The following is a 22,930-nucleotide window of genomic DNA, read 5'->3' on the forward strand; positions in this document are numbered from 1 at the left end:
GGGCTTTAAATTCTAAGGAATTGCAGCTAAAGGTAGAAGACAAGAACTCAATAAGTGATGCCCTCTCAGTTGGATTTAGATCGGATAGTAATAATCCTAAGCAAAAGGGAAGGTCTAGATCAAAATCTAGGAATGGCAGGAGAAAAATAAAGTGTTTTCATTATCATGTGGAGGGTCACATCAAGAGAAATTTCCCAAACAAGAAGAAAGAATCCCAAGAGAAAACCAGCCCCGAATGCTCAAGCACCATGCGTGGTTTTGGCTATGAGAGTGCGGATGTCCTATAGTTTATGCGTGGTTTTGGCTATGAGAGTGCGGATGTCCTATAGTTTTTCTAGGTATGCAGGAAAAATAGCATAGGTCCTAGGGTTAGGCTGTACTTCTAATAGGAAATGGGTATTTACCCATAGAGACATGGCGTAAGGGGAAATGGTTTGTCTAGGCATCAAACTAAGGTCAAGAAAATTGGAGATATGAGAATAGGATGCATGGTGGAGCTGTTCCAGAATATTAGAAGCTGTAAAAATATGTCCCTGATTTAAAAGAAAGCCTAATGTCCTTAGGAAGAATTAGATAGAAAGGGTTTCTCCTATAGAGGAGAATTGGAGTCCTAAGAAGTTGGTCAAGAATCTCTTAAAGAAATGGAAGCAACCCTCAAGAATGGAGGTTATGTGGCGCATGCTTGCATTTATATGTGGATAAGTTGCAGCCACTAAAGGATAGCCTATGATAAGGTTAGGCTGTATCATTTGTTGAGAATGGCTCACAATGGTGAGCAAGGACTAAGAAAGGTATCTAAGGCTAGGGATATTGGGGGGAGGAAAAGTTTACAGGTATTAGGGAATAGAAACCATGTTGTTTGGTAAGGTCACCAAAGTAGAAGTCTCCAAAACAGACCTTGTATATGTCAAAAGCCCATTAGAGATCAGTTTCTAGGATCTAGGGGGAACCTATCTAGACCTTGTCTCATGATGGAGCTAGGTGAAGTGAACCTAGTGGAGAAGTGAACCTAGTGGAGATGGTGTGTCCCTAAGAATTCCCAAGCATATACGAGCTTGCTGAAATTGAGTATGAGCTTGCGGGAAATTGCTTCTGCTGTGAAAGGATAGATGGAGTAGAGTTCTGGAATAGGTATGCCTAGGTCTCCTAAAGCTAGGGTTCTTACCTATGTAGGAAAACTCTACCAATAGGACATGAAATTAGTTGTTTCTAAGGTCAAGGGATGAATTTGGAATGCTGTGTAAAGAAGAACAGCAAGTATAGTCCTTTGGGAATGTCCTAAACTAACCTATGAACCAGGGTATAGCAATAGGGAAATCTGGAAAAAAAAAAAAAAAAATTGTCATATTCATTGTGTAAGCTTGGGCTGGATTCTGAGAGGGAGGAAGCTAGTGTTTAAGGTAGTTTTGGCTCTTGCAGTGAGGGAAAATGGTGTGTGCAAGTGTTACCTTGTATGGTGTAGCCATTGTCGATCAAAAGTCCAGATTAAGCAAGGAAAGGGAAATAGAATCATCAAGCTGAGAATGAGAAAGGGAGTAGAAGGTTTAGAGTGTTGCCTAGGATGAGAAATAGATAGAACCACAAGAAAGTACCAGTAAGGTATGGAATGTTGGGTTTGAAGGATGCTTAGGCTCTGGTTTGTGTGCTAAGGAATAGGCTGAAAAATGGAACCTCTTGTATAAGAAGAGGTGATGCACTCTTGTCCAAATGAATGGCATGGAGCCATGTAAATTTGGGGAGAATCTTGGACTTACGTGGAAGATCCCTTAGGTTAAAGGGGTGGAGTGCTGTGAAGTGTCTATTTGAGAATTAAAGAAGGTGCTCGAAATGGGGAAAAGTCTAGGAAAAAGGCTACACAAATGGCCATTGGTTGAAGCAGCACATGAAGACTTAATTTGGATCAAATAGGTATCACGAACAGCTAATTATCCATGTGGAAACTATGGGAAAAGTGATCTTATAGTGTAGCCAAGGGATAAGAGGCTAGAGGGAAAGGTAAGCAAGGATTGGTTTCTTAGAAGGTCTCTCTAGGTATAATAGTAATCCTTAGGTAAGATATAAGATTGGAAGAGTCCAAAAAGGGTTAAAATTGAGTGCATGTGGAAGCCGTGAGTATTCCAGTGGTATGCCTAGTATATTGAGAGGTAGCTTCATTGGTATTTTCTCCAAATAGAACTCTCAAGGTGTAGCTGAGTGTTTAGATCAGTGTTTGAGAGTGTGGGAGGAAGGATAAGCTGGGAAATACTAAAGCATAGAGATTGGAATAGGATTTGGACAGCTTAAGGCAACCTAGATTAGCCAAACTCAAGCATATCTTGGTAGGCTAGTAGATAGAAGAGGCACAAGAGAAATGAGCGGTCCTTTAAGTTTGAAACAAACATGAGAAGTAAGGACAATGGTAAAGCCTAAAAGGCCGGTTTTGGGGAGCTAGGAGTAAAGTCTAGCAATGTTAAGGCCAATCCAGGTATGGTGCACTGTTGATGTGATGCTGTGGAAAAGTTTGGACACTTTGGGATTAATGAATAGCACTAAGTATGGATTTGGTTTACGATGGAGTGTGCCTAGATGAATAGTTATGAATTTAGGGTATATATGTTGCATTTTGTATGCAGCAGGTATCCTAAAGAAAAGTCTAGGTAGTAGGAGTTGAAATAGTCAATGGGCAGTCCACTTGGCTTAGATTCAGTCCCACCATGGAGAGACCAATCATATTGCTCTTAGGAATGTATTCATTAGGGGAATCCTTGAGAAGTAGGATCAATCCTAATAAGAGTTGCAAGTAGTGGTAATGCAACTAGAAGTATTATCCAAGGTGTTCCATTGTTGAAATTTAAATTTACAGCAGGGTTTTATTCTTAATGTTTGTTGTTCATTTTGAGTGATCAGGTTGTAGCAGTCCAGATGATGAGCAGCAGATTCCAGGCAGAAACTCAAAGCAAAATGGTGGAGAATTGTTATTTGAGTTTTGCATTTGAGTGGCTGAATAATCTAGAAGATCTCGGTCATGTTAGATTATTTTTTAGCAGTAGCAAATTAGGAATAAAAGTCTAATTTGCATGTATTTAAGTGAGGGGTAGATAGCGTATTTTATTCCAGGTTCTCTCTCTCTTGTAAATACCGCCTCTTATGTCTATAAATAGGAGGCGATAGGTAGACTGTCGAATGACTGAAAATCTGATCATTCTCATTGAGTCGAGTGTTGTACTGTTAGAGGAAAGTTTGAAGAGAAAGCCTTGTAATCTGCAGTGAGGGTTCTCGAGTGTATCAGTGAAGGTTGTGGGGATGTGCAAGTGATTGATTTTACTATTCTTCATCAAGATTTATAGTGGATTGCTCTCTTTAAAGGCTGGATGTAGGACTGATGTAAATCAGTTCGAACCAGGATAATTCTCGATGTTCTTGTTTGGTTTGATTGCTCTAACTTTGTCTTTTGTCAATTCTTTTAATTTCTGTTTATTATTTTCTGTTGACTCTTTTAAATCTGTTCTTAAGATCAAATCCATGAGTGCGTGAGAGTAAGTGTGGTAGAACTCCTATCCAAGAAAATAGTTCCAACGACCCTAGGTATAACACAATGGATCCCAATTAACACAATTTAAAAAGGAAACAAATATAAAATGAGGGTATAGGTACAAGGTCCACAATAAAAAAATTCTTGCATCCACCTATGTCATTTCAAAAGCAATGTTCTTGCAAGTTACACAACATGCCTGCATCTCAGTTTGACAACACAACACATTCAAACAAGGATTAGCAATAAAGAACAAGAGTTGTCATACCGTGTAGTTTATTTCCTTAATTGCAATATAGGCAGGCAGTGGCCCTCCACAATCTGATGAAAAGATCCTTCCATGGACTCCTGTCTACATAATTATAAATTCAAGTAAATGATTTTGATAGCCATAGAAATCCAACTTCTTAGAATCAAGCCTAACAGCAAAATGTGAAGTATTTGATTGCACTTTCAGTAGAAAACAACATAAGAACTACAACTTGAGTCTCAACTATAGTACTTTACTACTTATAAGTTATTTTTCACACTGGATTCCATAATTTTCAAGTAAACATTTCTCATATCTATTCTTAGCACACTTCCCTCTTAAGCTCATAAATTTCTTTTCTAATGTATCCATGATCTGGAAAACATGCTACTGTTTGCACCAACTTAAACTAAAATTTATAATGAATCTTTCCAAGGAAGTTGGACACCCAAGTCAGATACCTCTGATTTAAAACTAAATCTGCTGCCTGTATTTTCAGATAGCAGATATGCACATCCAAGCTTTTTGAATGAAGAGTTCAAAACATAATAATGTGTCTCTACAAATTCCTACAGCTACAGGATGTTGATCCTAAAACATCTCCTTCAGACAGTTTATTTCCCCTCTAATTTCTTCCATCATGCACACGTCACATCAGAAAAATATCTGATGAAGCAAAAGATAATGATCACAAAGCCCATAACTTTGCGATCCATATTTACTGCTGAAAACATAACTCCATCGGAACCAAATTTTTTTGTCCCAAAAAAAGGGTTACATTCAGAAGGGAGACTTAGTATTCTAAAAATAAAATGTAAAACCACTGCATAAAATGAACACTTTATAACCAAGCACAATAAAGTCAATGCACTTCGTGTAGTGTTATGGCCTTTGTGAAACAAAAAGCCTCTATCTTAATGTCTTTTAAAGCATTCTTTAACTAATTTTCCTACTCATACCATCTTCCCCTGTATGATGTGTGAAGCAAAAGAATTTTGTTGCAAAATGGAACTGAACTACTCTTTGGGTTTTCTGTTTTCCAGAGTGAAAAATGTTTTTGGTCAAACTTTGAAGTTTTTCCACATATTATTCAGCATATAACAGAAGAGGTAAATACTTTTTAATTTTGCTTAGATATTGGTTTCCTGTTATGTTAATCCTATTGGTGAACTAGCGATGTAGAAATAGAAACAAATATCTATGTAGATTTCCACACTCCATACATGTAAAAAGTGCATATTAAGGAATGTAATTTACTAGCAAAACAGCTAAGTATTCAGAAACCCAAGAAAATATTGCAATCTTCTTTCTACCATTTTGAGAATTTTCTTTATCATTATGCATATGGAAACCATGTGCTGGATGCATGACATAATATTACAGTACAGGTGTTTTTTACCAGGGAGCCCGACTCTTCAGCAAGTATCAAATCCTAATCATGATCCTTTTTTCCAAAAACCAGTTAATAGCCAAAGGTTCAAAGCACATTGAGGCGCAAGAGTACTTGGAGCTTACGCATAGGCACAAGCCTTTTGGATGCAAGGCTCACATTTATTTGATAGCTAATTAGGTGTTTTTATTGTTTTCTCAAAATTTATTTTAATTTTTTCCTAGTAATTACTAATTAGATTTTAGTGAGTCCATCAAAAAATAAAAGAAAAAAAAATTATGGCATAGGCACAAAAAGGCAGGCACCTTGCTCCTCAGGGTGGGGGGGCATTGGCCTTAAAGCCTAGGTGCGTGCCTCATAAAGCAAGGTGCCCTCAATTGAGCCTTGATCCTAGACGCACCTAGGTACCCCCCTCAAGTGCACTTTCGACAACTATGTTTCAAGTGCAATTTTAGACAGCCATGATATTACTCATGAGTCCCCCCCCCCCCCCCCCAATTATGTTTTATATTTGCAATAGCGAGTGGGTAAAATGAAAGAAGCTTGTAACGAAAGAGGTGCTTCCCCTCCCCCCCCGCGCCCGCCCTCCCCACAAAAAAAAAAACACACACACACACACACACACTTGGTGAAAAACCCTTAAACATGACATGAAATATAATGGCTTTTCAAAGAATATGGATATGAATAGAGATGGTTGGATCTCTAGAATTTATGTAGTCGACCCCACAAAGATTTAAGGGGTTATGTTGTCGTTGTTGTTCTTCTTCTTGTTGGCTACCTTCCTCCATCTATCCTCCATCCAGGCCTTGGGATAAACTGTTATTTAATTACAGTTTAGAGACCTATTGCATTTTATTCTTCAAAAACATTTATTTTGACAACCTTAACCCATTGATAATGTGTTCAAATTATCTATATTGTTGGTGTATGGTAATGCCATAATTAGGTTGAGCAGGCCTTTGGCATCTATTTTAAGGCACTCTCATTAATCAGCTTCTATGTCAGTATTACTTCCAGGCCTTCGGATAAATTGTTATTTAAGTACAATTTAAAGACCTATTGCATTTTATTCTTCAAAAACATTTATTTTGACAACTTTCGCCAGTTGATAATGTGTTCAAATTATCTAGATTGTTGGTGTACGGAAATGATATAATTAGGTTAAGCAGGCCTTCGGCTTCTCCATTAACGCACTCTCATTAATCAGCTTCTGTCAGTATTACTTATGCATATACCAAAAAAAAAAAAAAAAAACCCAAAGGGTTGAAATGAGATTTTATGATTTTTTAAGGCCTATAAACTCCATCTAGTGGGATTAAGACTTGTGATTATTGTTGTTACAATGGAAGGCCAGCCAGCACATCCCCCCCCCCCCCCCCCCCCCCCAAAAAAAAAAAAAAAAAAAGTTAATTCTCATAGAAAACACTAAAACATTTAGATGGCCTGAGAGGTGCACTGGATATCCAAGAGGATCAATCATCCTTTCCTCATTCATAACACTTGCTAGCAATCAGCCGAATAATTTGCGAATTATTCTGTATTTTCAAAAAAGTATTATACTCACGTCCATTTAAAAGATTCGGATTAATACACAACTTTTAAAGCTAAAAAGTTTAAAACGTGTACTAAACGAATTTTTTAAAAATTTGACAACGAAGCCCAACTGTCCTTCTATTGAAAAAGCACAAGAACTTTTCATTTGCCCTCTTTGAAGTCTGAATCGTGAGTCTCCTTCCATTGAACAATGCACCAAACCTTTTCAATTTCTCTCTTTTGGTTATCACATGTTTTCCCCTTCCCCTTCATCTTCTCAGTTCTCTGATGCCAATTCTTTGTTCTTACTTCACTCAACAACCCAAACTCAAATGACCAACAATTGACGGTGCACTCGAAAAATTCTATAGACCAATGGTACACTCCACTTGTTTGATTTGAGGTAAGTTATTCAATAACTTGAAATCTAGTAGATGTTTCTTAGATATTTTTTTAATCTGATTCCTAGTATTTTTCCATTTGATTGAGTCGTTCAACACAAAATACTCAATTTTCATCGTTTCTTAAACCAATTTCTGGTTATAAAGTTTACATTCAGTTAAATTTGTTTTTCTTAATTATATAATTTTTGATAAATTTGTTTCTCCTTATACATGTTAATTTTTGCTAATTAACGGTTGTGCATTTTAGTAAATGAAATGAAACTATATGTAGGAAATGAGACAGAGAGACAAATTTTGGGAGTATGCTGATAATCTGGACCAGCGATTCAAATGTAAATTTGGTCAAAAAGAGTATCCTAGTGGTATATCTCAAGTAAAATAGCATTTATCAGGCCAAATAGGGCGTGATGTTATAGTTTGTCCAAGTGTGCCAGATGAGGTATAAGCTCTAGCAGTTATTACTATTAGGGGTGGTGGTAAAAAGACAAAATTATTTACTGAAAGTGTCGAATTAAATGGAGTCGAGAATGGAACTAGTCAAGAAACTTTGTCAAGTTTACAACAAACTTTAATACCTACCATATACAACAAGAAGGATAAGGATATGGTGGACATGAAAAGAGCTCGGCATTTTTTTTTGAATAATATTTCTTTTAAGGTTATTCAAACACCTATTTTTATTGAGATAATTAAAGTTGTCTTTGACTTTGATATTGGATATTCGTTACCAAGTTATTCTACTCTAAGAACTAAATTAGTGATGAATAGCAAAACAATGGTTGAAGATTATGTAGCTAAAGTGAAGGAATCGCGGAGTTTATCAGGATGCACATTAATATCTAATATTTGGACATACATGAAAGGTCGTTCATTTATCAATGTGATTGTTTATTCTCCGAAAGGGTTTGTCTTTTTAAAGTCTTCTGAAAAGTTAAGTCATAGAAAGAGCTATTCTTTTCTTAGAGATCTACTTGTATCTATCATTGAAGAGATTTAACCTAAGAATGTAGTTCAAATTATCACTGACAATGTTTTAAATTATGGACTTGCTGATGATATGATCATGAGAAGATATCCTCACATATACAAAACAAAGTGTGCAGCCCACAAAGTTCAATTACTTTTCAAAGATATTTATAATCAAGTTGAATGAATAAACAAGGTATTTGATGAGGCATAAGAGATTGTGGATTATATGTACAGGAATACCATTGTTTTAAGTTTAATGAAGGAACAAAAACATAAGGATTTGAGAAGGAATTCCAAAACTAGGTGTGCTTCTCATTTTCTAATACTTCAATCTATTTTAAAAGCTGAAGATAGCTTGAGAAACTTAATTGCATCAGTTACTTGGAGAAACTTGTCGAATAGCAAAGGAGCGATGGCACAAAAAGTGAAGGACATAATTCAAGGTACTAAATTTTGGAAAGAAGGAAACTTCTCTCCTAGATTACAGTGATACCTTCTGGAAACTTCTCTCCTGAACAAAAAAGTCTACATTACAGTGATGCCTTCTAGAAACTTCTCTCCTGGACAAAAATGGATTACAGTGATACCTTGTGGAAACTTCTCTCCTAGACAAAAAAGTCTAGATTACAGTGATACCTTCTGAAACCTTCTCTCTTGGACAAAAAGTGAGAAAAGAGAAGTTTCCTTCTTTTCAAAATTTAGTACCTTGAATTATGTCCTTCACTTTTTGTGCCATTGCTCCTTTACTATACAACAAGTTTCTCCAAGTAACTGATGCAATTAAGTTTCTCAAGCTATCTTCAGCTTTTAAAATAGATTGAAGCATTAGAAAATGAGAAGCACACCTAGTTTTGGAATTCCTTCTCAAATCCTTATGCTTATGTTCCCTAATTAAACTTAAAACAATGGTATTCCTGTACATGTAATCCATAATCTCTTGTCAGAACGAACTCTGTTTCTGACAAGGAATTCTCTCGCAATTCAATGGAGAATTGCGGGGGAATTGAGGTGTAATCGGGAGAATTGAGTGATGAGGGAGAGAACTAAAAGAGAGAGAGATCGAAATAGAAGTGTGGAGGGAAAATGAAATCTATATTTTCTCATTCATGCTCGACTTGGCTTATATAGCCAGCCTCGGCGCCTCATTTTGAGTTTACATTTGAATTATAATTGTCTCTACTTCTCTTATTATAATAGTGCCTTATTCTTAACTACCTCCAGTTATTATTACCCGAATGCAATCCCTTAGCCGAGGGACTATGACATCTCTTTTGCCTCATCAAATACTTTGTTTATCCATTCAACCTGATTATAAATATCTTTGAAAAGTAATTAAACTCCATGGGTTGCACACTTTGTTTTGTATATGTGAGGATATCTTCCCATTATCATATCACCAGCAAGTCCATAATTTGAAGCATTGTCGGTGATAATTTGAACAACATTCTTAGGTCAAATCTCCTCAATGACAGATACAAGTAGATCTCTAAGAAAAAAATCGCTCTTTCTATGACTCAACCTTCTAAAAGACTTTAAAAAGATAGACCCTTTCGGAGAATAAGCAACCACATTGATAAATGAGTGACTTTTCATGTCTGTCCAAATATCAGACATTAATGTGCATCCTGATAAACTCCACGATCCCTTCACTTTAGCTACATAATCTTCAACCATTGTTTTATTATTCATCACTAATTTAGTTATTAGAGTAGAATAACTTGGTAACGAATATCCAATACCAAAGTAAAAAACAGCCTTAATCATCTTAATAAAAATAGGTGTTTGAATAACATTAAAAGAAATATTATTCAAAAAAAATGCTGAGCTCTTTTCATGTCCGCCATATCCTTATATCCCTCTTCTTGTATATGGTAGGTATTGAAGTCTGTTGTAAACTTGACAAAGTTTCTTGACTAGTTCCATTCCCGACTCCATTTAATTTGACACTTTCAGTAAATAATTTTGCCTTTTTACTACCACCCCCAATAGCAATAACAGCTAGAGCATGTACCTCATCTGTCACACTTGGACAAACCATAACATCATGCCCTATTTGGCTAGATAAATGCTATTTTACTCGAGATATACCACTAGGATACTCTTGACCAAATTTATATTTGAATCGTCGGTCTAGATTATCAACATACTCCCAAAATTTGTCTCTTTGTCTCATTTCCTACATATAGTTTCTTTTCATTTACTAAAATGCATAACCATTAATTAGCAAAAATTAACATGTACAAAGAGAAACAAATTTATCAAAAATTATATAATTAAGAAAAACAAATTTAACCGAATCTAAACTTTATAACCATAAATAGGTATAAGAAACTATGAAAATTGAGTATTTGGGGTTGAACGACTCAATCAAATGGAAAAATAAACCCTAAGAATCAGATTAAAAAAATATCTAAGAAACATCTACTAGATTTCAAGTTATTGAATAACTTACCTCAAATCAGATGAGTGGAGTGTACCGTTGGTCTACAAAATTTTCTGAGTGCATCGTCAATTGTTGGTCATTTGAGTTTGGGTTGTTGAGTGAAGTAAGAAGTAAGAACAAAGAACTAACATCAGATACCTGAGAAGATGAAGAGGAAAGGGAAGGGGAAAACATGTGATAAACAAAAGAGAGAGAAAATGAAAAGGTTTGGTGCATTGTTCAATGGAAGGAGACTCACGGTTCAGACTTCAAAGAGGGCAAATGAAAAGTTTTTGTGCTTTTTTCAATAGAAGGAGGACAGTTGGATTTCCTAGACGAATTTTTCAGCCAAATTTTTAAAAAAAATTGTTTAGTACACGTTTTAAACTTTTTTGCCTTAAAAGTCGTGTATTAATCTGAATCTTTCAAATAGACATGAGTATAATACTTTTCTGAAAAATATGGAATAATTCACGTATTATTCGGCTGATTGCTAACAAGGGTTGGAACGTATTAAATACGAATTAATTCTATCTTGAATATTTTTCATATGGCAAATGTTTGACCGAATTTTTGACCGTATTTAAATATATCGAGCCGAATAATACTTGTACTCTTACCGTTCCAAATTTTTTCCATTCGCCGAATTGCTAACAATGTTCATAACTGATCAGCAGAGTACTCTCAATGAAACTCAGACTTCTTACTAAAGCAATCATAAAGAAACATAAGCAAATCAAACGAATCCTCAATGATAACACCTCACATGCAACAACCTAACCAGCCCTTATAGAAAAGAACAAAGAGAGATACAAATATGATTCACAGAAAGTAGATTGGATGCTTAAAGATATACACTGAAATCACAAGGTTTCAATCTCTTATGTCCAGAGAAATGTGACTAACAGTAACAGATTAACAAAAATAATATCTACTTGGTACGAGTCCAAGTGTCAGAAACAGAAATAATTACCACACAGCTTACCTTCACAAGGCTTGCAGCAAGATTTAGCATACTCATTTTGTTGAATTCCCATAGCATAGGAAGCTGCAAATTAATTATAAATAATTAAATAAAGGCAAAAAAAAAGAAAAGAAGTGTGGCCTTGGAAGAATATGAAAAAGAAAGTCAATTGATTAGCACCATAAAAAGAGCAAAATGAGAGAAGCCCTCCATGCACTGGTCTCCAAAATCATTAGCTCTCTCCCTGTACCATCAATGGAAAATCCAAAATCAATCCTAAAAAGATTGTATATTGTCAATCTCCCAGTCCTGAAGGTTCCTGCTAAAGTGAGGAGACCAAATAATACCATCCAGAAAGAATGGAAACACTCATTAACAGCCAACCTCATGGTCAGTGACCAGCTGGAAAAAGGTCAGGGGAAAACCTCAACAACCTATGACTGCACCAACCACCGAACTCAAATCTAGTCTCCTCTGCTCCCCAGAACCAACCTTAAAACTAGTATTGCAACTAAATAATTCCAAATTCTCATGATACACCACCAAAGACTCAACCCATAAGGTAAAGAAATGGCCTCCTAACACCAGCCACAAAGGACCAACCCTACTTACCCACAACTTCCATTAAAGGTATCCATCTCAGAAGCAAACCGTGACAGCCACTTGCCAAGCAGGGGTTTACTGAAAAGAGAGAGATTCTAACATTCAGCCCATTCCGCATCAAAAAAAATTACCCTAACTCACAAGATAGCACCTTAATTCATCCTTAAGACAAACGCCACCCCACCCCTAAAAAGAAAAAGAAGAATAAAAGAAAACTCCTTTAGAATTCTCCTTTTAGCAATAAATTTAGGATGGGAGGCAGGACCTAGTGCTTTAATAAGGGTGAACCTTCCACTTTTGGACAAATACTATCTCTTCCACGTGGCAAGTTTGTTCTCACTCGTCCCCACCACAAATATTGTCCAATATTTTATGCATTCATAAAATCCCCTGAAAGATAAAAGAAGAGTTTTATTTAGGGAAATTCTATTTGCAACCACACTTTTTGCTCTCTGCAACCCACTTTTAATATTCCTAAAATACCCTGAGATAAAAACTCATATTTGCCCTTCATTTAAATCTTTGACGCTCAACCACTCACCATTACTCCTCAAGCACGTGCACCCACTTTCTCACCCACCATCGCCACAGCCACTTTACTCGCCCACAACTGAACATCACGCAATTACTATTATTTGTCACGTGTGGCCGACTCCTATGACTACAGTTTACTACAATTTAATTCCTTTTGCATTACTAATATTGCTGTAATTTTTATTTCAGTATTTCCTTATTACTTGACTGGACAATTAGAATATTCCCATGCATGTGGACAGCTAGCTGTCTGTTGCAATGGCCGGGCTGGGGAATCTGCCCTTGGGCAGCCTATATAAAGTCCATTACATGACAATAGAAAGTATCAAATGAGAAATTATTGAATTCTACTTCTCTCTACCGCTCTTCTCCTCTCTCTCTTTTCTCTTCAATACCGTTTATGTGCCTGCTTTATTATGACCAGCACATACTCCGATCCTAACCGGATTGGAAAGAAAGCCATTGTCAAGCATGGGACGTATAACTTGGTATTAGAGCCCCGGTTATCGGCCGAAAGCATTGAGTCAATGGCGGACGGAACTGAGATGAAGGAATTAGAGACGCAATTGCAGCAAGTCAACTCGTCTCTGGTCGATTTTCACAATCGGGTCGATCAGTTGGAGTTGGGGGCTATGAGGGAGCATGAAGCAATTGTAGCATTGGACCGCAAGGTCGAGAGCTCCATGGAAGGATTGGAGCACAGGCTGGATAGCTCCATTGCGAGGGTGCGGGAGGAGTTAGGAGCTCAAATGCAACAATTTATGTTGATGTTTACCACAGCATGCGATAAGACTCTCACCTGACTTTCCTCCCAGGGGTAGAACTGAACCCGTTCTAAGAGAGAATATAATGAACCAAGGAAATGACCACCGGGAAAACGAGATTGAACCAAAGGAGGAAATAGAAGGATTCATGAGAAGAAGAAGAGACGACCAAATTAATCATCAACCACCGGGGTTTCCTATACCCCGAATGGAGATACCAACCTTTGAAGGAGTTAATCCCAGATGGTGGATAAGGAGATCTGAGAGGGTGTTTGAATGGTGTAATATACCCGAAAGACAGAGGATAACGTTAGCATCGGCCTACTTTAGCAAGGTGGTGGACGCTTGGTACCAAGGAAGTGAGAGAGTGGGAAGGATTCACACTTGGGAAGAATTGTAGAAAAATTGAATGAACGCTTCGGGGAAAGAAGCATGGTGGACATTGTTGAGGAGTTTAATAACCTGAAGCAGGTCGGGAGTGTGGAATCTTACCAGAAACGGTTTGAGGAGCTTAAGTCACTTATGATCCACCAAAATCCTCACCTTTCTGAAGCTTATTTTGTGTCTAGTTATTTAAGCGGGTTGAATGATGAATTGAGACTAATGGTAAAGGTGTTGAGGCCCAGAACGGTCAAGCAAGCTTCAGAAAGTGCACGATTACAAGAGATGGTGGTTGAAGCTCTAGTAAAGAAACAAAAGCAGCAACAGAAGAACATGGGATTTGGGTCGTTTCCTCGGGAGGTAGAAACCCCAATAGGGAGGTGGTCAGGGAGAGTGCTAGGACAAAAAATGTGGCTGGAGGAGGTTTTTCATCCTATGGTGGTACATTAGGAGATCAAATGAGACTTGTTGGGCTGTGCTACAGGTGTGGGGACAAGTATTTCCCTGGACATCAATGTAAGAGGCAAATTTTATTGTTAGAAGGCAATGAGGAAGGGGTACACGAAATTGAAGAAGAAAGTGAAGAAGAAGAGTGTGAAGGGGGACACGATGGAGAGATTTCCATACGTGCACTCAAAGGAGTCCCTAACAACAAAATAATTAAGGTCGAAGGGAAGGTAAAGGACTGCAGCCTAATGATTTTGATTAATAGTGGAAGCACTCACAACTTCCTTGATGAAGGAATGGCTGGGAAGCTCAAGTGCAAGTTGGCCAGTACACAACCATTGAGTGTGACCGATGCCAACGGAAACATGGTAATAAGCAAGTCAACCTGCACGGGATTTTGTTGGGAGATGTAGGGAGAGCCATTCGAGGCTGATTTGAGACTCTTGGGCCTAGGGGGTTGTGATGTCGTTTTGGCCGTAGATTGGATGAAAGAAGTTAGTCCTATTAGTTTTGATTTTAATAGAATGGAAGTTTCCTTTGAGAAGGGGGGAAGAAGATTGACTCTATCTGGAGGAAGGGAAGCAGGAGTATGCAAGATGATAACTGGAAAAAGGCTCCAAAGGGTGATCAAGAACAAATGGGGGCAGCTAACACAACTGTTTTCAATTGTGCCGGTAGATGAGGCACCAAGCAATGCCAAGTCAAAAGAGGCTTATTTCAGCATCAAGACCCCGAATTCCACTGCTGGCCAGGTACAAAACTCTGCTCAACTTGATAAATTGCTAATTGAATTTAATGATCTATTCCAAGAACCAAAAGCCCTACCCCCTAACTGAGAATTTGACCATGTCATTCATCTCAAGCCCAATTCAGAACCTGTTAATGTGAGATCTTACAAATACCCACCAATTCAGAAATCTGTCATAGAAACCATGGTTAGGAAAATGTTGCAATAGTCAATCATTAAACCCAGTCATAGCCCTTTTGCTTCTCCCGTTTTATTGGTAAAAAAAAAGGATAGTTCATGGCGTTTTTGTGTGGACTATTGCCAACTTAACGCCATGACTATCAAGGATAAGTTCCCTATACCTTTGGTGGAAGATCTTTTGGATGAACTAAACCAAGCCAAATTCTTTTCTAAACTGGACATTCGCTCGGGTTATCATCAAATTAGGATGAAACCCGAAGACACTCCTAAAACGGCCTTTAGAACCCATCATGGCCATTTTGAGTTTCTAGTGATGCCATTTGGGCTCACCAATGCCCCCAACCACTTTTCAATCACTAATGAACTGAATCTTTGAGCCTTACCTAAGAAAGTTTATGTTGGTTTTCTACGATGACATACTTATCTATAGCCCATCCTTTGAAACTCACCTAAAACACCTTAAAACCACTTTTGAGATCCTTAAATCCGATCAGCTCTATATCAAGAGGTCCAAATGTGCTTTTAATCAAAACCAAGTGAAGTATCTAGGGCATGTGATCTCGGAAAATGGGGTCAGCACCGACCCTGGCAAGATAGAGGCAATATTGAATTGGCCAAAACCCAAATCAGTTAGAGCTTTAAGGGGTTCTTGGGCCTCACCGATTACTATCGCAGATTTGTCAAGGGATATGGGGTTATTAGTAAGCCCTTAACAGGGCTCTTGAAGAAGGAAGGGTTTAATTGGGGTGAGGAAGCTGTCATAGCCTTTGAAAGGGTAAAGGAAGCAGTGAGTGGAGTACCTACTTTGGGGCTACTTGATTTTGGCAAACCACTTGTATTGGAGACTGATGCTTGTGCAACCGGTATTAGGGTAGTGTTGATGCAAGAAGGTAGACCCCTGGCCTTTCTCAACCATGCATTAGGACCAAAACATGTGGGATTAAGCATTTATGAGGAGGAGTTCTTGGCTGTGTTAATGGTTGTTGATAAGTGGCGGCATTACTTCAAGGGGGAGACGTTTATAATTAAAACCGACCATGAAAGCTTGAAATTTTTGTTGCAATAGAAATTGCACACCCAACTGCAAAAGAAGGGGATGTCCAAGCTTATGGGGTTGGACTATGTGATCCAGTATAGAAAAGGGAAAGAAAATGTGGCTGCCGATGCCTTGTCCAAGTGTCATGAAGTTGGGGAAGTGGCCCTTCTAACTACGGTAATTCCTTATTGGTGTAAGGAAATTATAGACAGCTATGAAGGGAATGCAAAGATCAAGCAAGTACTGGAAAGAGTTGCTACGGGCAGCCAAGGTAAGTATGGATATAATTTAAGTGGAGGAGTGTTGAGATACCATGGAAGGATAGTGGCATGAGATGATGATGACCTCAAGAAGAAAATACTGCGATCCCTCCATGAGTCAACCTTAGGAGGGCATTCAGGAGTACAAAACACTTACTTAAGGGTAAAACAATTGTTTTATTTGCAGGGTCTTAAAACAGAGGAAGAAGAAATTTGTCATGGCCTGTGAGGTGTGCAAACGGTGTAAGAGTGAGACAGTAGCCTACCCTGGGCTTCTACAGCCCTTATCGATTCCAGACCAAGCTTGGGAAAGCATCTCTATGGATTTCACTAAAGGGCTGTCGGAATCCAAGGGAAGGGATAGCATCTTGGTAGTTGTTGACAAGCTCACTAAATTCGCATACTTCATAGGGTTGACAAACCCTTTCATAGCCCAATATGTGGCCCGAATATTTTTGGACCAGGTGGTTAAGGTGCACGGTATTCCAAAAACTATTATTTCAGACCAGGATAAGATTTTTACTAGTCTGCTATGGCAGGAGCTCATGAAGGCCTTGAGGACGAGGCTGAACATGTCCACGACATATCAGCCCTCAAACGGATGGCAAAACCGAGAAGGTGAACCAAAGCTTAGAAACTTATCTGAGGTGCATGAGTTTTCTACACCCTAAAGAGTAGCATAAATAGCGCCTATGGCACAGTGGTGGTACAACTCTAACCACCACTCATCACTCAAAATGTCACTGTTTAAGGCTCTTTTTGGTTACCAACCCCCCTTGATACCGGTTGTAGGGAATTACTCAACAGTGGCTAAAGTGGAACACTATTTGCAGCAAAGAAAAAGAGTGCTACAACAGTTAAAAAGATTCAGGGCTACTTCAAATGGGTTATTTATTTATTAGTTTTTTATTTACATAATTTTGTTTCACGACAATGAAACTCCTTTGCCATTTCAACAGTCATTTGATGCTATTAAACCGTTTACTACCAATCAGGTATGATAAAACAACAACAACATATCCAGCCGTTATCCCACCATGTGGGGTTGGCTACATGAATTCTAGACTTTTATGTGGGTTACATCCCAACAGATAGTTTGTCTAGAATTCATATTTAGATCCGACTAGGTTTTACGCTGGCTGTCGGCTACCTAACGCAACCCTCCTCCTTTATCCTAACAATCAGGTATGATACATTTTTATTAAACTTTCATTTAATTATTATTTGAACAATGTTTGAATTCTCTTTTTTATCAACTTTTTAGTAGTAAAGAAGAACTTATTGGATGGGTTAGAAAAGTTGGAAAAGAAAATGGAATTGTTATCATGATAAAGGGTTCTGAATGTAGGGGTCCCGAAAGGCCATTTAGAGTTCGTTTTGCTTGTAAACAGGGTGGGAAGTATAGACCATCAAGAAAAGGAGAAGAATCAAGAGAAAAATTAAAACGTAAATCTACAGGTTCAAAATAATGTGGTTGTCCGTTTCAATTACTTGGCGTGAAATTTTTAAATGACCAATGGAAGTTGAAGGTTACATGTGAACTGCACAATCATACACCACCAACTCAACTTGAGGGTTATTCATATGCAGGGCGGCTTACAAAGAAAGAGAAAGAAATATTGAATACAATATCTAATAATCTTGTGAGGCCTAAAAATATTTTAATGGCCATAAAAGCACAGGATGATAGAAACATCACTACTATCAAAACTATATATAATGCACGCCAAAGATATAAACTTATAGAGAAAGGTGATCGATAAAAAATGCAACAATTGATGAAAAAATTAGGAGAATGTAATTATGTAGTGGCATAGATGCGAGAGATCAACAGATTGTATTACTAACTTATTTTGGACTCATCTAATGGCTATAGAGTTATTAAAAGTCTTCCCACATGTGTTAATAATGGACTGTACATACAAAACTAACAGGTACAGATATCCATTACTTGAGATTGTTAGTGTAACATCAATTGAACTAACATTTTCTGTTGCATTTGCATTCATAGATCATGAATATGAGGATAACTACACATGGGCAATGAAAAGATTAAAGAGTTTGGTGGATCTAATACATTTTCAGGAATAGTTGTCATTGACAGAGAATTAATATTGATAAATGCAATACATAAAGTGTTTCCAAACATGACCACCTTATTGTGTAGGTGGCATATATCAAAACATGTACTCGCTAATTGTAAGAAGTTATTTGATAGAAAGGAGACATGGGAGAAATTTATATTAGGTTGGCAACTTGTTATTTTTGCCTCAACTGAGAATGAGTATGAACGTCGGCTTCATGACTTAATAGTTGAGTACTATGCATGTGATGATGCACTTGATTATGTTAGAAAGGCATGGTTAACTAATTATAAGGAAAAATTTGTTGCAGCGTGGACAAATAGGATAATACATTTTGGCAATGTTACTACTAACAAATACTCTTTATAAAACTCATATGTCATATATCCTTACTTATTATTTATATTATAATATCTTTATAAACTATAATACAATCTAATATATCAAAATGCTTTTGTTCAAGGGCTGAGAGTGCCCATGCGAAGCTGAAGAGACATCTTGGATCATCTCAAGGTGATTTTGAGTCATCATGGACAATCATCAACTCTCTTATTGAGTTACAGCATACAAAGATCAAAGGATCGTTTCAGAAGAGCTTAACATTGGTGCAACAAAATTTCAAGCCAAAAATTTTCAGAGAATTACGAGGTATTATCTATAGAAATGCAATAAATATGGTGATAAAACAAACGCAACTAGCTCAGAAAGTAGGGGTGGATAAGATTGCATGTGGATGTGTGATCAAAAGCACACATGGTTTGCCTTGTGCACATGAAATTGCAAAGTTTATGATTCAAAGACGACCAATTCCTTTGTCAGTTGTGCATCCTCATTGGAGAAAGTTACATTTGATGCAAACTGCTTCTAATGATGATATGTCATCCCTACTCACGATTGAGCCAGAGATAGAGACCATATATAACAAGTTTCAGTCAGAACCAGAAGTAGGTAAACTAATATTGAAACAGAAGTTAAGAGAATTAGCCGATCCTGCTACGACTTCACTAATGCCGCCAAGTGTTAAAGTTCAAACAAAATGAAAGCCATCGTCAAAGAAAAAACATCAGTTTGATACTTTTACTAGACCTGATCCATCATACATTGAAATAGTACAGTCTTATCATGATAGTGCATCCTTAGCAACTCAGAGTTCAGCTAATATAGCCAAGGAATGTAAACTTTCAAAATGTCGTGCCAATGTCAAACATAGATTGCGAGGTTATGATGATTCTTTTCCACCAAAGATACCATATTTCATACACAATATTGTTAATGTGGATTCCGATAGACATTGCGGGTTCCGTGCCATTACTGCATTACTTGGTATGAGCGAGCACAACTGGAGGGATATTCGTCTCAATCTGATTGAAGAGTTGCATGTTTTTCGTGCTGAGTATTCAAAGTTATACGGATCTAATATGCGTGTGGATGAGTTAATGCACACCCTCTCTTGCTTTGAGTCTATTGCACCTCACCAACACTGGATGACCTTACCTGACATAGGCCATTTGATTGCTTCAAAGTATAATGTTGTCTTTATCCATTTGTCTAGCCTTCAGTGTCTTACATACCTTCCCCTCAGATCAGTGCCTCCTCTAGCACTACAGCACAGAATCATTACAATCGGTTTTGTCAATGATAGTCATTTTGTGCAGGTATTCTTATTTGAGAAGTTTTTTTGTGTATTTGTATAATTATATAGTTATGAAATTGTTATTAATAATATTTTTCTATTATTATTTATCAGGTGTTTCTTAAACCAAACTCACAAATTCCTCCCGTTGCATGCAACTGGCATAGATATCAAGCTGATACTGCACGAGAATGGGAAACACCATATATAGCTAGACTTCAGGCTTTTTTGTCTATCATTAACAAAAATGTAAAGCCCCGAATCTCGAGGTTTGGGGATTCATGGATGCTCCGAACCCTGGGGTTCAAGGCATCCCTGAACCCTCGAATCCCAGGATTCGCGGATGCTCCGAATCCCCTAAATCCCAAGATTCGAGGCTTAGGGCATGCCCCAAACCCCGGGGTTTGGGGGTACCTGAATCCCTGGATTCAGGGCATCCCTCAAGCCTTGAATCCACGTTTGACAGTTATAATTCTAATAATATGGCAAATAACAACTATAAGTAATTCTCAATACTCTTGGTGGTTGAACTAATCTTAGTGATCGAACTGAACTTGAACTTAATTATGTCGGGGGTTGAGATGTACCAGATGTTAACGCTCCAGCAATATCACACAATGGCGATGGATTGAAGCCACTAGGAGATGATAGAATAACATTTACCGCAATACACGTCTCTCTCTCCATGCATCTGAAGATATGGGCTCTGCACTTGATATAGTGCGATCGAAAGTATATAATGCCAGTCAATTACGCTGAAAAAAATAATTATATCAAAAAATTTTTCAATTTAAATAATCTATATTCAATAATAATTTAAATATCAATTCGAAATCTTACTGCTTCAACAAGACTGACTATATCTTCGCCATCTCTATCGAACTTTGATCGACGTGTAGGATTTTGTATGAATCCATGCGTAATACGTCCATATCACGGCAAATAGTCATGTGTAAACTGTCATAGAAATGCAGAATGTCTACCACGTCAATATGGTGGTAATAAATGAATATCCCATCGATTCCAACTATCATCAATAAATGTATAAATTACCCAATATGATGCAGTGCCTGCACCCCGCTTAGCTTCAACAGGCGATAACAGGGGTGGAGGAATAGTCTGCACATACCCAAATTGATGTAACACCCTCTCAAGATGATATAGTTCGATAACACATCCACATTTCAGACAACCTGAGAAAAATGTAATCTCCGGTAATGGGTGATGTGCACGAGCCCTCCAATATGGCATCCAAATGACCTACAAGTGTTTTTTTATTTTGAAATTTAATTTCAGAATATATTAATTAACTTGCAAAATCATAGTATGCAGGATAAATAACTTGTCTAGTGATAAAGCATCAATTTGCTCCCTAATAGATTGCAAAATATCAGTATCACGAACAAGCATCCAGCGGAGAGCCCGTGGTTGCTCGTCATTGTATAACAAGTTGTATCTATTTCTACTAAATGAAAAATGTTCATATACCCATGCCTGTATACATTTGACATTATCAATTATTAATGTGTTAAATATATTTAAATATATGGTATAGGGTTATGAAATTGAAATAATTACCTCAAGTAATGTAAGATATTCACTGATATCTTTCACCTCTCGTCTACTCGCAATGCCAAGCTGTCTATACAAATATACTAGGCAAGCAGCTCCCCATGCATAAATACTATTCATACTCAAATCATCCAACAATGTCAGATACGTGACTAAAACTAGTGTACCACTCTTATCAACAAATAAAGTACAATCTAATAAAAATAACAGATACTATCTACTGACATGTTGGATCTCTTCATTCGAAACTGAATCTGGTATATGCATAAATATTCTCCTCAACCAATCTAACTTCACAAATAGTCCTCAATTTTCTACAATCTGTTGTGTTGCTATATCTACTGAAATCCCAAGTAAACTACATAATAAGTCACGAGCTTCATCACCTATCAAATAGAATTTCCCTTACTTTTTGCAACCATCTATATTCCAAACATACCCTCCAAACACCCATCCCTCAAAAGACACCCCCCACACACAGCAAACCCTCTTCACCTTCAAACAAGTCCTCACATCAAACCCTCTTCAGACCATCACCCTCTTCGTCGGAGTTGCTTGCCTTACCCGCCCTCTTCGTTGGAGTCCCTCGCTTTCTCGCTGGAATCGCAAAAGCCAGGTAAGTAAATTTGAAGATTTAATTTGATAATGGTAGAGGCATTCGACAGCCGACGGGAACGCCTCCAAGCCGCAGCGTTCAGAGGCGGTCAGCCTCCCCAAACCCCGGTGTTCGGGGAGGCTAACCGCCATCGAATGCCAAACCGAACCCTAGGGTTCGGGGCCTTTGAACCCCGGTTCAAGGCACCACCGAATCCCAAGGTTCTGGATATTTTTATTTTTTATTTTTTAATTAATCTTATTTTTTTAATTGATCTGTCGTGTATATAAATTGTGATTGAGCCAGTGATCAATGTTGTAAATTATGTTATTCTTAAATGTAAATTGTATAGATGCATCCTATTTGATAATATTGAGAATTTGTTTTAATTTTTAGAAATATTAATAATTTTATGTTGTGTTATATTGAAAATGTAATTGTATAGCTATGATATGTGGTAGCTATGATATGTGGTAGAAGAAGTGAAGTAGAGCGAGCTATTCCTTCTTCATCTCGGTAGCGTCCCATTGCGTCCACGAGAAGGAGAAGGCTTGAGGGTGCTAGTCAGCCAGTAGATGTATCCACATTTCAGAGCCAGTAGATGCATCCATTTCAAAGCCAGAATATGCCTCACCATTTATTGTTAC

The 22,930-nt window shown here is 37.6% G+C and overlaps 1 protein-coding gene across 3 annotated transcripts in view; it reads right to left on the bottom strand.

Moving 5' to 3' along the window:
* LOC127808960 (carboxypeptidase SOL1) overlaps positions 1-22,930 on the bottom strand; it is a 90,221-nt gene that overhangs the window by 18,839 nt on the left and 48,452 nt on the right. For 2 of the 3 annotated variants that reach the window (XM_052347712.1, XM_052347714.1), the window contains 2 exons: positions 11,468-11,530; positions 3,780-3,863 (listed from right to left, as the gene is read on the bottom strand). In XM_052347712.1, coding sequence (XP_052203672.1) covers positions 3,780-3,863; positions 11,468-11,530 — 147 coding nt within the window. The remainder of the gene's footprint in view (positions 1-3,779; positions 3,864-11,467; positions 11,531-22,930) is intronic. The other variant, XM_052347713.1, reaches the window with a different exon arrangement.

This window comes from Diospyros lotus, chromosome 8, assembly GCF_014633365.1.
Source record: "Diospyros lotus cultivar Yz01 chromosome 8, ASM1463336v1, whole genome shotgun sequence".
NCBI classification, from domain to species: Eukaryota; Viridiplantae; Streptophyta; class Magnoliopsida; order Ericales; family Ebenaceae; genus Diospyros; species Diospyros lotus.